The sequence below is a fragment of the Molothrus aeneus genome, chromosome 8, assembly GCF_037042795.1.
Source record: "Molothrus aeneus isolate 106 chromosome 8, BPBGC_Maene_1.0, whole genome shotgun sequence".
Classification (NCBI taxonomy): Eukaryota; Metazoa; Chordata; class Aves; order Passeriformes; family Icteridae; genus Molothrus; species Molothrus aeneus.
The window spans coordinates 29,323,754-29,336,765 of record NC_089653.1 but is presented as its reverse complement, the minus strand read 5'-3'; the positions used below and the strand labels follow the sequence as shown (position 1 = coordinate 29,336,765).

General features: G+C 42.4%; 1 protein-coding gene across 1 annotated transcript in view; it reads left to right on the top strand.

The window, feature by feature from the left end:
- SHTN1 (shootin 1) overlaps positions 1–13,012 on the top strand; it is a 56,740-nt gene that overhangs the window by 40,004 nt on the left and 3,724 nt on the right. The window contains exons 13-16 of the mRNA XM_066554556.1: positions 2,452–2,564; positions 3,185–3,238; positions 5,962–6,082; positions 6,986–7,169. Of these exons, the coding sequence (XP_066410653.1) occupies positions 2,452–2,564; positions 3,185–3,238; positions 5,962–6,082; positions 6,986–7,169 (472 nt within the window). The remainder of the gene's footprint in view (positions 1–2,451; positions 2,565–3,184; positions 3,239–5,961; positions 6,083–6,985; positions 7,170–13,012) is intronic.

Here is a 13,012-nt window from a genome sequence, read left to right as displayed (position 1 = left end):
GAAATGCTTAGAGTGGACATAAGGAAGAATTTATTTATGGTGAGAATGGTCAGACACTAGAAAAGGCTTCCCAGAGAGGTGGCTGGTGCCCCAAGCCTGTAGGTTTTTGAGGCTCTCAGGAACATGCTCTGACTTCTGGTCAGCCCTGAAGTGGTCAGGCTGTTGGACCAGATGGTCACAGTGAAACATTTTGTTGTATTCTACTCAAAACTTCCTTGAGATCCCAAGTAAATTTGTGTAGCCCTCATAGCCACCTCTGCCTCCACAATGAACTGGTCCTCAGCATCCAATTTACTTCTTCCAAAAGGGTTTGAGTATGAACAGTCTTTGAGGCTGCAGGTCAAAAACCTCAAGGGAACACCTAGCACTTGCTGTAACTGGAGAAAAGTTCTAATTTTCCTGATTGAGCTGCAGCATGTGCAGGGCTTTGTGCTTCTGCAGGTTACCTGCAAGAGGCAGAAGACCAAACCTATGAGCATTAAACAGAGAGCAGGTTCTATTCAGCATAATACAGGGAAATTTCTGAACATGGAAATTTCTTCTGTCTAGAGCCTCTCCACAGAGCTTGTTTGTTAAATACTTCAGTTTTCGTCCTTCAATTCGTATCTTGTGAAATTACCACTCAGAGTTGACTGTAATTCTAATCCTTTAATAACACTGAAAACCTAAAACAAAACAGTCTTGCACTAAGGTAGCTCTGCATGCCAAGTAACAGCTGAAATTGCATTTTATTGTTGTTGATGGAAGCTGGAAACTTAGTAGGTTGAGAACAGGAGTTAAGTACAGATTTGCAAATGACTGTGAGTGCCTGAGGAGTCGGGGCTAGTTAGACAGGCATTGCCAGTTAAATAACCAAGGCTTTTCTTGCTGTTTCTCTCTTCCTTCTGAAGCAGCAGGAGTTTGTTTTTAGTGAATTGCTTAACTCATTTGCTGCCACTTAAACAAAGAAGGGAACCTGGCTGAAATTATAGGATATAACTGTTAAAAAGACCCCTGCTGTTAGCAGACTAATGGTATGTAAGGCAGGCTGGATTGTTGCATGGAGCCAGCAGGCAGGAAGTGGGGGAAAGAGAGTTTTACTCCTTCCATTCTCAGGTGAGGAACTGAGGAATGGAGTGACTTGGGCAGGTCCCTGGGGGAATTTCTGGGAACTGGTTACCAGTCTGAGAGAAACAAGGTTGTTGGCCTGGATAGAGCAGTTAGAGAGATGACCTTGTGTGAGATCTCTGATGAAGGGTCAGTCTTATCTTTCAGTAGAAGTCCAATTATGGTGCCTTGATTTGTCAGGGTTCCTTGAAGCATCCTAGATGTTTTGATTACAACTTTCTGTTGAGACTGTCACAAGTAGTGATTGCATGAAATACTCTGAAATTCACTCTTAAGTTCTCAACTCCCCATTCTTTCATTATTTATTAGTAAACTAACAGTTCTGACCTTTCTTCAATTACATATAAACTGCTTTTCCTCTTAATAGTTGAGCTGTCCTTAAAATAACAATTTTAAAAAGGCAGAAAATTCTTTCTTTATCTAGTTATTATATCAAACTTGAGTCTTGTTTTAACCCCTGTTAAGGACTTAGAATGAGTGGTTTCTATCCCATACCACCAATTAAGCCTTTATATTTGAAACAGCCTGTTTGTGAAATTAAAGGCTGACATTAAATCAGCTTAGAATACATAAACCACATTTCTATGAATCATCAAGAGTACCCTGACAAGTGAGAGAGCAGAAATCTTTTTAAAATTCCCGTTACATAAGGTACAAGGTTGGCAGCTTTGAATAGCATCAAGCCTATTTCTCCAAGTACTTAAGTGCTCTTCCCCCCCCTCCCCTTCCTGGTATGTTAAGGGTTTTTTCTTTTGTTATCCAGAATAAGTTAACAGGCATTATTTAGGTTCATCACAGAGCTTCATATGTCATCTCAATAATTTGCAGTCCTGATACCAAATCTCTTGACAAAGCAGCCATTTCCTTCCATGGTATTTCAGTTTTTCCCTTTAACTTGATGCAGGGTTTTTTGAAGGGGTGGGTTTAGGTCAGGCTGAGGTGTTGGTGTGCTGTTCCTGCCAGGTCCTCAAACCCATGAGAAATGGGGGAGTCACTGTCCTGGGGCATTATCAGCTTGTCCTGTGTCAGTGTGGAAGTTTCTGCTGAGCCCCAGTGGAAGCAGAGCTGCTTCAGCCTAGAGCACTGAGCTTGTGCAATTCCCAGACAGGTCCTGGAGCTTGGTGCTTTTCAGGATGAGGGCCCTGCTTCTGCCCAAACTTCTGCAGCTGGGCATTTGCAAAGTCAGGATGCTCAGTGCAGGGTGGAATTTTATCCTTGAGGAGCTGGGGACAGCTGAGCTGATAGCAGAGATCCCTGTATCCAGAATGAGAACATGGTTTTTTACTTTGTACCATTTCTGGGCAGTTCCTCTCTGAATTGTGATCTGTTATTTGACTTTTTTAGCAGGTGAAGAAGTTACAGATCTGAAGAGGCAAGCTGTGGAAGAAATGATGGACAGGATTAAAAAGGGAGTTCACCTGAGACCAGTCAACCAGTCAAGCAGGCCTAAAACAAAGGTTTGGAATAAGTAGCAGCCCAATAATTTTAGCTAAGTACAGTAATTTACACTGAAAATAAACTTTTCTGTTATATATTCTGAAGAACACATTTTCCTCCCCTCATTTACTTTGCTTGATTTTGCATAAAATGAATTAGAGCAGCAAAAAACAACACAAACGAAGGCAGCAGTAAGTAAGTAAAGGCCAGTTTCTTTGACACAGAAAAGAAGCTTGTAAACAAACAGCTGGTAAGAAACAAAAAGCACAGAGAGAATACCTAAAGTGCTTAAAGGGGATGATCAACAAGTAGACTGCATTAACACTTTTTTTTTCTTTTATGCAACACAACTTCTACCTGAATGTGGCTACTGTAGAACATTGCTTAGCTCCTTCACAAAAGCATAATCTTTATTTGTAGTCTGTGGTTCACAAGATGCTGAGAGCTGAGGCTCTGCTCTTCATCAGAGTAAGGAAATGGATGGAGTGTTAGCCCTGTGCCCACGGGAGGAGGGGACAGGGGGGTGTCACACAGCCACAGGCCTGGCAGCAGCCCCTGGGTGAGTCTGTCTGCAGGCACAGAGTCTGTCCTGGGCCACTTCATGTGACTTTTAACATTTGTGTCTTGTGTTTGCTTACAGCCAGAAACACCAAAGCCCTCTGAAAGTGCAATGAAAGAGCTAAAAGGGATTCTGGTAAGAGGAAACTTTCATATTAAATTTCATTTTCTTCTCATTGAGCTGACAGGGCCTTCTGTGCAAACTGTGAAACTTCTGCATTTTGGGTTGAAGCCATAGAAGCAAATCCCCCAATTCCACCCTTGACTTTGGTTTGGCTTAAGGAGAATTAGTTTTTGCACTCTTCTCTGGGTTTGTGTGCTCCTGCCACTAGAGGGGATTTTGTGGTCTGTGTCTGCCATAGATTCTTTGGAAAATTTCCAAGTACTCACAGTGGGGATGCTTAGGGATGGAGTATCTGTACCTAGTCCAAAGTAAAGACCCTGGACTGCACATGCAGTAGATGCAGAGTTGTCCTCATCAACTGGTCTCTTTCCTGTGGCACCAGATTTCTTGTTAGCATAGGTGAGGTTTAAATCAAGCAATAGCTCTGGTCTGTCTGCATTTATATGTAGAAAAAATGGATTCTGAGTAGCTGTCCATATAACCCCTTGTCATAAAATAAAAACTTAAAGCATGTTTGGCCCAGCTGAGAGCAATGTGCTCCTGTTGTGTCCTTTACTCAAGTCATTGCTTGTTGCTTCTTTTGCACAAGAGCTAAAATTGTGTCAGAAGGATCTGTAGTTCTTGCTCCCTGACTTTTGTAACCCTGAAACGTTTGAGGTGCCTCTTTGGCAGGTGAAATTCTGCCAGTATTGAAGCAAAATGCTTCATGTCCACTCTAGAAGGTGAAGCTAATCATTCTCATCACCCTGTGCTTAAACAGCCCATACAAAAAACAGTTCAGTGGTTCTTTGGGGGATGCAAGGAAGTACAGCAGAGTGTGATTTAAAATCAGCAGCGATGGGTTAAAGTTGCTGTTCTCCAGTCATGTGAAGAAGCAGGGGAAGAAGGGAAGAAATGGTCTCTAGAGAGAGTCACTAGACCCTAATGCTGAGCCCTAATTAGAGGGACACTTAATTAAATGTGGCAGTAAATAGGAAAGGAATAAAATGCAACAGTGAGACTGTTCTTTAGGCAGAATTCCATAATTACAGGAGTAGTGGGATGTGGTGTGCTGTTTGCAGCAGTGAGCGTTGGACAGGGCTGTCCTGCCCAGGCTCCTTTCTCTAATAGCTGTTTTATTTCTCCAGCACTGTGTCTCTGACATCAGGGAGGCTTGATTGTGCACTCAGGGGGAGCAGGGAGAAGCCTGCAGGCACTGCATTTCTGTGTCAGGCTCCTTGCTTTCGAGCCTCTCAGGGTATCTGCAGTGCAAGACCAACTGTATAAAATGCAGCTCCAGTCTGTTCTTGAGAGCAGTGATTATGCACAGTCAGACAACAAACATGGGGGTGGAATGTGATGGAGTAAACATTTGTTGTTACTATGCTAATTATGCATTTTGTGTAGACCTCCATATAATTGTTACAAACACAACACATTTATGTTGTGCAAACTCCAGAGTTTGAGTGGCTCCCGTTTTTAAGTTGCTTTTGTACGCATACATTTGTACAGATCTGGGGCATGCTACTAATGAAAAACCTGCTCAGTTAAATTTCAAATAGTTTTGAAAGAAGATTTTTTAAGTTCTAGGCAGGAGTGAAGAATTAAGAGCATCTTTGCAGGGCTCCTGAAAGTAGCACAGCTTTTGCAACTTGCAGTGCTATTTCCTTTTTTCCTTGGCTATTTCTAGTCAAAAGTTATGTGCTTATCAACAAAACATGTCAATAGAATGTTATTTATGATCTGGAAAAATGCTGTATGAGTCTGACATGTTCTGGAAGGCTGAATGAATAAGATTTATGGAAAGATTCAGAGGGAAAATGAAATAGTATATGGGTACCAAATTTCCAGTTGCATTATAAACATTTTGGGCAAATTTTACAATCAAGTATGTTCTGATCCAACAACTGATTTTTGGGAGTGGGAAAATGCATGCAGTATGCACTAAATGTGTGTTTAAATTCCTGTAGGCAAGTTTGTGAGGTTTCAGGCTTTGCTTAAAGCCTCTTTTCCTCCCACTTTAAGAAAAGGGCTCCTGAACTTGCAGCTTCACTGATACCACATGCTAGCCTTGGCATAAGGCAGTAATAGCATTTGCTTATGCATTTATTAATAGCATTTATTTAATAATATTATTTATTTATGTTCTGTAGGTATAAAATACTGTTTCAGCTTGAGATCTAACTCTGTGCAAAAGAGAAGCCTTGAAGTATATAGACACAGAGTCAGGTTTATGGCAGAGCAGCCGCGTTACAGGATATAATCTGTTGCAGTTGTAGCTGATAAACACTGACTTCTGCACATACATGTATCCACCAGGATGCAGCAACACAGGACCATGCTAAAATATAAAACCCACTGGAGCAGTAAAAATGGATCTTTGGCTCTTTGTTAGCAGAGGTTAATTATGTGCATGATAACTCTCCAGCAGTTTCTTAAGATCCTTTACACGTTAAGATGGAGGAAGTTGGCAGTTTCCCACAAACATCAGAATTTGCTCACCAGTGGCAGGGCCAGGGCATCTCTCTTCAGCTTGGTATCACCCCCCTAATGTGTAGTGAGTGTGGTTTGTCCCTGCATCATGAATCCAGGTCAGGGTGGGCTGGGGAGTGGATCCCAGCTGCTCCTGTTGTGCCAATGGCAGAGCTTGGCACGCTGCTCTGGAGCTGCAGTGTGAAGGATTCTGAAGTTGTGCACGTGAGCTGCTTGGCATCATCTGTCCTCAGAGAGTTTCTCATTCCTTTCTCTTGCTGCAGGAAACACTGAATAAATCCACCAGTTCCCGAAGCCTGAAGTCCCTTGAGACAGACAGTGGTGAAACAGAGCTGGAGCGAGTCCTGCGGCGCCGGAAAGTGACCACTGACCAGGACAGTGGCAGTAAGTGCTGCCCTTCAGGAGTCCCCTTCCTCTCCCTGCATTCAGGGGCTCCTGGAGCTCACATTCTCTTCCAGACCACTGCCATTGCAGCCATTATGAGAACTTCACCTTCTTCTTCTTCTTCCCCCCGTCTCACCTGTTGCTTTTCATTCCATTTTCTCCAAGAGCTGCTTCTGTCAGGATTTTCTGCACACACATAGACTCAGATTCTTCTTTCCATCCTGGAGCTCAGATGTTATTTGCTTGAACCTTGTCTCTGCTTTGCTCTATTCCTGGTCACATCTCACAGTAGACACTAGGGAGAGTATATTTTCATGGGGGCACTGGCATTGCACCAGCGTCAAACCATGACAGACCTACTGTGAAAATACTCTTGAGAGTCATGAGAGCCAGAGAAATGAGATTTAGGAGTGGTGCTTTGAATTAACCTCCTCTGCAAACCAGTTTTTATGCTGTGCTTTACTGTCATCTTCTGTAAGAAACTCTTGATGTTCTGCACAATTTGTGCAGGTGTGAGTCCATGCCACAGTTGGTGCAGGTGTGGCTGGTTTGAATGTCACTGTAGAGCTTTGTCTTGGACTTTGCAGACAGCTCATTAGTACTGAGAGCTGGCATTTCTGCAGTCAGGCTGGGAGAGCACCAAAACTGTGCCTGAGTGGGGCTGTGAGGGCAGCAGGACTCACCCCCCAGAAGACAGGAGGATCAACACAGCAAATGCTGCCTGTGGTACAAGGAAGGGAGAGCAGGAGCTGTAAATGCAGTATTTTGATATTCTCTTGCAATGGATGCTGTTCATTAAAATTCCATTTTGATTTCTGCAGTTAGCTTGAATTCTGCTCTGCTCTTGTGTTGTTTCTAGACCAATCTGGGTAACAGAAGCATTAAACTTTGTTTGGATTTTAGGTCCCACTGGAATCTTGGCCACATCAGAATCAAAGTCTCTGCCTGTGCTGGGTTCAGGAGCCAGTGCCCCACAGGCAGCACTGAACCAGAAAGATGTGGAGACAGATTTCACTTCCAAAGTACCCAACTCAGGTCCTGTCCCCAACCAGCCTAAGGGTGCTACGGGCTCCAAGCCTACTTTACAGTAAGTAGAACATGGATTTCCAGATATATTGTAGTACAAGATGTGTTTGGTAAGTGATTTAATATCAGTTTTGGTTAACAAGATAAATGCACAGTCTGCAGCTGTTTACCACTGACTCCCCAAATAATTTGCAGCCTCATGTGAAAGGAGAAATTAAATTCTCTTTAATAAAGTTTTTTTCCTCTAAAACCTGTGAACATTCTTCAAAACATGTTCATTTTTGTCAAAAAAAAGCCCTCAAGAGGGCTTTTTATTTGAAGAATAACAAGGTTGAGGGTTTTTCCATATCCTGAAGAGGGATGATAGTTATATTGTTACCTCTTGATTAAAAGTAGTTCTGGCAAATACTTTAAAAAATACAATCACATGAGTCATCTTGGTCTATATGCTGCTGTGCAGGGATGTTTCTGTTGAACCAAGTCCTGACTATTACTCTTAAAAATTTGTTGGTAAAAATTTTGAATTACCTTGAAATCTCAAGTTTAAAAAAAAAAAAAGGTGCTGCATTTGCACAGGTGGGCAGCAGAATCTTTCACCACAGCAAATTGAAGACCTGAAACCAGCATCAGAGTTAAACCTACTTCAGCAATATTTATTTCAGATTCCCTGCAGGATTGGTTTGTTCTCCAGCAGTACCAGGCTCCTTTTGGAATTAGGCTGTGCACTTGCTTCTGTTGCCTTGCCAGGTTGCTTGTCAGTTTGTCATTTCAAGAAAAGGAAAGAGATGAGACAAATCAGATTGGCAAAATATTGTAGTTATGGCTAATTAAACTTCTGATTTCCTGCTCTGTCAGTTAGAAAATACCAACAGTACCTATTCTAGCAAGTCTCCATTGCTTTGTTCAGAGGAGAAACTCATAACAAATGAGCTGAATATTCAGTTTGCATTTTTATGAACTGATACTTCATTCTTATGCAGGTACTTTCATCATTTATTTTTGAGTGGATGGAGAGCCCAATTTCCTTTTGTGCACTACAGTTGTATTTAATTCCCACAGAGAATTAAAACCAGAATGTCATTTTCAATCATATGTATTTTCTCCTTTTATTTCATTTAAGTATCCTTAGAAGAAAAATGATCTTCATTTTAATTTAATCAGAAAGATCAAGATATTTTCAGCAGTTGTTTAGGCATGAATAGTGCCATTGCATTTTCTTGAGCAGCTACCCTTGACAGAAAGGTGAGGTTGATCCTGAAAATTGTGTTTGTAGTTTGTGGATTTCTATGATTTGGAACAAACCAGAAAACACAAGACAATCCTGCCACCTTTTGTGTACATTTATTTCAACGAACTAAGTGGAAATTGCATTTACAAGAAAGGAAATGAAATAATTGCAGGCCCAAGGTCTCACAGAATGCGTGGTGAATTGGCTGTGGAAAGGATCTTGTGCTGACAGTCACAGTTGTTATGTGTTAGAAAAGCATATGTGAAGCTCAATTTATTTCTCAGCTTGCCTATTCAGTGACATCCCGAAAGACACATTTCACTTGAATTTATCTGTTCAAAGCATTAAAACAAATGTGGTGGGCCAGAGTCCTTAGTGCTGCAGGGCTTGCTTGCACTGAGTGGCTGGTGTGTAACCCTGCTTTACTGGGACCACTCGTCCTTGGGGATGGATTTCCAGTGAGGGAGGAGGTGCTGGGGCTCTGCTTCTCTTGTGTGCCAGGCTGGCAGGAGGAGCAGGGATAACCTGCAGGCCCCACACCACGGTACAGAGCAACTGCTTTGCTTTTCTCTCCTGGGTGCTGTTTGCAGCAGAGGTTGGTAGAAGCAGCCTCCAGACTGGGAGGTGTGAAAGCACTGTTGGAAGCAGGGCTCCTTGGAAGCAGGCAGCAGAGGGGAGTTCATCTGGCCAGCAGGTCTGACAACTCAGCTCTGTAATTAGGCAGTTTTCTGGGCTTCCCTGCAAGCAGCTTGGCTTGGATGAGCAGAGCACTTCTGAAGCAAATCTCACTATTGTCTGTGTTTGCTATGCTTTGATTTGTAATCTGGAGAGCCCTTAGTGCATCCTGGATCCCTGGATTTATGGCATGAGTGAAGCTAAACCAGGACATGTGATCCATCCATGTTTTTGGGTGTCCTGGGGGGCCCCACAGTGAATCACCCTGAGCTGTGTGCCCTGCAGCAGGGGCTGCTTCCCTCCACACTCTGCTCCTGTTTCACCACTCCATTCCCTGAAGAGCACTGAACAAACAGTGCCCTGCCTGGACTGGATATCCTGCAGGAGAAATCCTCTTCTCCTTATTCCCAGCTGAGATTGAAAGATGCAGCTCCCATCATTTGCAATTCCTTGAAATCTAACCAAGGTGTGACTTGTTAATCTGTTTGCAGCAGCTGAGCAAACCTTTCCCATCACAGGGGAGCACTGCATGTCTCATCATTGCCAGGTGTCTCTTGCAGGGCAGGCTTTATTCTTCTCTCTTCACCTACATTTTAATGTACAGCTTGCTATAGAAAACCTGAGTTTAGAGGCCCTGGGTGAGGTGTTATTTCAGTGCTAGAGGTTCTTGTGTGTCTGAAGCCATCAAGGAGATGGTTTGGAATGTGTGAAATCTTGCTGAGGTGCTGCTTAGAAGGGAGACATCAGTAATTGTGTCCTGTAGAGAAACTGAGGCCTCACCTGAGTGTGCAGGTAACTTCCTCTGCAGATCTCTTCCCCAGTGTTTAACCCAGTATGAGTGTAATTTTGGGACAACTGCTTAGAAGAGGTGACAATTTATTTTCCTTGGCAGCAAAGCCAGTTCCCATGACCCCCTGCAGTGTGTGGGCACAGAAGGGAAAGGTGTGTCTAGCCCTGCCCCTGGGTTTTGGGTTGTTTGGTGGGGTTTTTTTCAGCACTTGGTAAGCATTGTGTTCCTGGGGTGCAGAGTTGTCTGCTGACAGAGTGCACTACAGAGAGGGTTAGTCTTAATCTGATGATTTTATACAATTAAAGGATTTGTCCTCCCTCTCCCAGCTGTAATCTTAGTACCCCACATCATCTACCAGCTCTGCAGGGAGCAGCTCAGCCTCAGCTGGAATGAACTGCAAAGGTTTTCCAGTGCAGCTTGAACGTGGGCAATTTAGTTTAAACAACAGATGGAGAAAACAATAGGATGTTCTGGAAGTTGAAGGTCTCCTCAATTTTAACTGTTTTAGAAGCTACTGAGGCATTTTTCTTAGCTTGTATTCTTTGTGTGCCATCTCAGTGCAGGCAGAAGCTCACCAAGATTCTTCATTTAAGTAAATTTGCTGATCTTTTTGAGCTTTTTCAAAAGAAGCATCTGAAAGTGGGAACAGTGTCCATGCTAAAGATTGGCTGCAGCTCTGTCCTGCTGGCTGCTTTGTACTCAGCTGGGTTATCAGGGGCATTCTGAAATGGAGAAGGTTCCTTGCCCTTCCTTCACAGGTGTCTGGTGTTGCAGGTAGCACTTCAGTAGGGAGCAGAGGGCTGATTCACCAGTGTCACTGTGTATGTTCCCTGTAATCACTGCTGGACAAATATGGGTAGTGCTGTGGTGGAATTCTTTGTTCATCTCAGACTTTCAAAACTTGGAATTGGTGTCTTTTTTACTGTTGCTCAGTATTAGCCTGTGCTCTTCTCTGGTTTATTCTCCTACCTTGTTGAGAATTCTGAAATAATAGACACATGTGCAGTTTTTTGCTTTTATTCTCAATGAATACTGACATAAAATTCTGTTTTCTAATGGATACACATGACAATGATTTTACAATGATTTCATGAATAGAACACCGACCCAGGTTAAATAATGCCAAGGTTCTAATATTACCAGAGGAAACAAAGAAAATCCAAGTCTCAGTTGACAATCTGATCCCTAGTTTGTCCTTTTGTACTCCTACTGTAAATTTTATGCAAAGGTCACAGCAGTGCTACGTCACAGGCTTTAGTAACCCTTTAGTATTTACACTTTCTGTAGGCTCTGTAACTACATAAACAGAACAGATTGCTTCTGATATTCTTACATAACAAAGCATGGAATATTGCATATCCCACAGAATTAATCTCAAATGCATTTCTCATCTAAATCCATATTTCACAGTGCAGATTTGATGTGTTTAGTTTTAAAAAAATACAATGCAGACTTGTGAGCAACTGTGTGTGAATGAGTACAATACAACTAGGGTCTCAATTTCTGGTTTAAATATATAGCTGGACAAATAACAAGAATATTGATAACAGCATTAACCATCTCATTGAGGGAAGAGCTATGCACAGAACTAAATGCAAATACCTTGGCTGGACAAAATTGAGTTTTTCGGAACTGTAGCAAACTCTGTCTTTGCTCATTGCTTTTCCCAGCTTTATTTGTACAAGTAGATGCTGGTTTTTTGAAAAGGAGCACCAAAATTATGTTCATTCTTCCCACTGAAACATTCTGCTCTTGGCAAACTGTTGAAAGTAAGCTGTGAATAACTGATAAATAGGGTTAATAATTTTTAACAATGCCTCAGCTGTAACAGCAGCATTGTCAGGCTGGTGCTGCACCAGTGTGAGGAATTTGAAGAAGGCAATACTGGTACAACAAAGTCGGATAGTAATTCTTATTTTTATGCTGCAAACACTGATTTAATCACCAGTTTTCTCCATTAAACTACTTTATATCGACATCTTTCATTTTTCTGTCCTTTGAAGGTGGAAATATGATTGCCATTTTATCCATTTTTGTTATAAATGAAACAGACTTCAGAGCGTTTGGCTGTGCATCAGTTGTTGGAATGCTGCCATACACTAATGCAGACTCCCCACTGTGAGCCCAGTGAAGAATTATACTTTGATTCACCAGATTGTATTAAATAGTCCAGCTGTTGGGATTTGAAAGATAGTTACCTCCAAAGTGAAATAAAAATGAACTTGGCATTTATGGCTTTGACCATTTTTATAGTGTTGGGCAATCAGCTTTTCAAAAGTAGCACTTTTTAAAATAACCCTCTTCTGGTTACACTGCTTTAAAAAGTTTAATTTGCTGTAACATTCAAAATACCCCGCCTTGTATTTTTCTGGAATGATTGACAACTTTTGCATAAAATAAGCATTATTTTCCTTTTGAAATCACTAGCTTCTGATGATAATCAAATGAGTCTGAAACTGTATCTATTAGTGCCAATTTCTGCATTAATTAACTTATACCAAAATTCTAATGTTAGAGACAATTCTTGTAATTAAAGCTTGAACATGGAATTTCATTTGTTCTATGCAGTGCTGCAGCAGCAAGCTGAGTAAATACTTTCTGAAATAGAAAGTGCACCAACTGTTGTTTCTGTGATTATTTCTTGGTTTTAACCTGTTCATTTCCTCTCTCCCCATCAGATGGGAGCTGGTGCAGTACCCACCCAGTGTTCTGATTTTTGAGTGGGGTGACCTCTTTCTTCTTTGTCATTTTCTTTAGGACAAAGACTGTCACAGTAAAGGGTAGTTCATGGCAGATGGATCCTGTAGCTGAATCTCTTTCTCTGGCCTCCAGTTGATTCTACCTTTCCTTCTCAAGGGTGTTACCTTGCCAGAATGGAAGACTGTTCCTTAAAAATAAACATGAAAATTTAGAGGAAAAAAAGGACAAGCCTACAGTGCATGTAGAACCTTCCAGCTTGAGGGATTTCAGCAGCTGCCCAGTTTGGGCTCTGTGGGTGTGGGTGGTGCATCCATAGTGGCCTGTAAGGCTGAGCCTAAGGATGGGCCAGTGCAACGTGGCTGCCATCCCTGAGCCTGCCCAGCTCTGAGCCCACAGGCACTGGGCTGAGGGCTCTGGGGGCTCAGGCTTTGGGGTGCTCAGGCTCTGGGGGATCTGGCTCTGGGGTGCTCAGGCTCGGGAAAGCTCAGGGTCTGGGGAGCTCAGGCTCTGG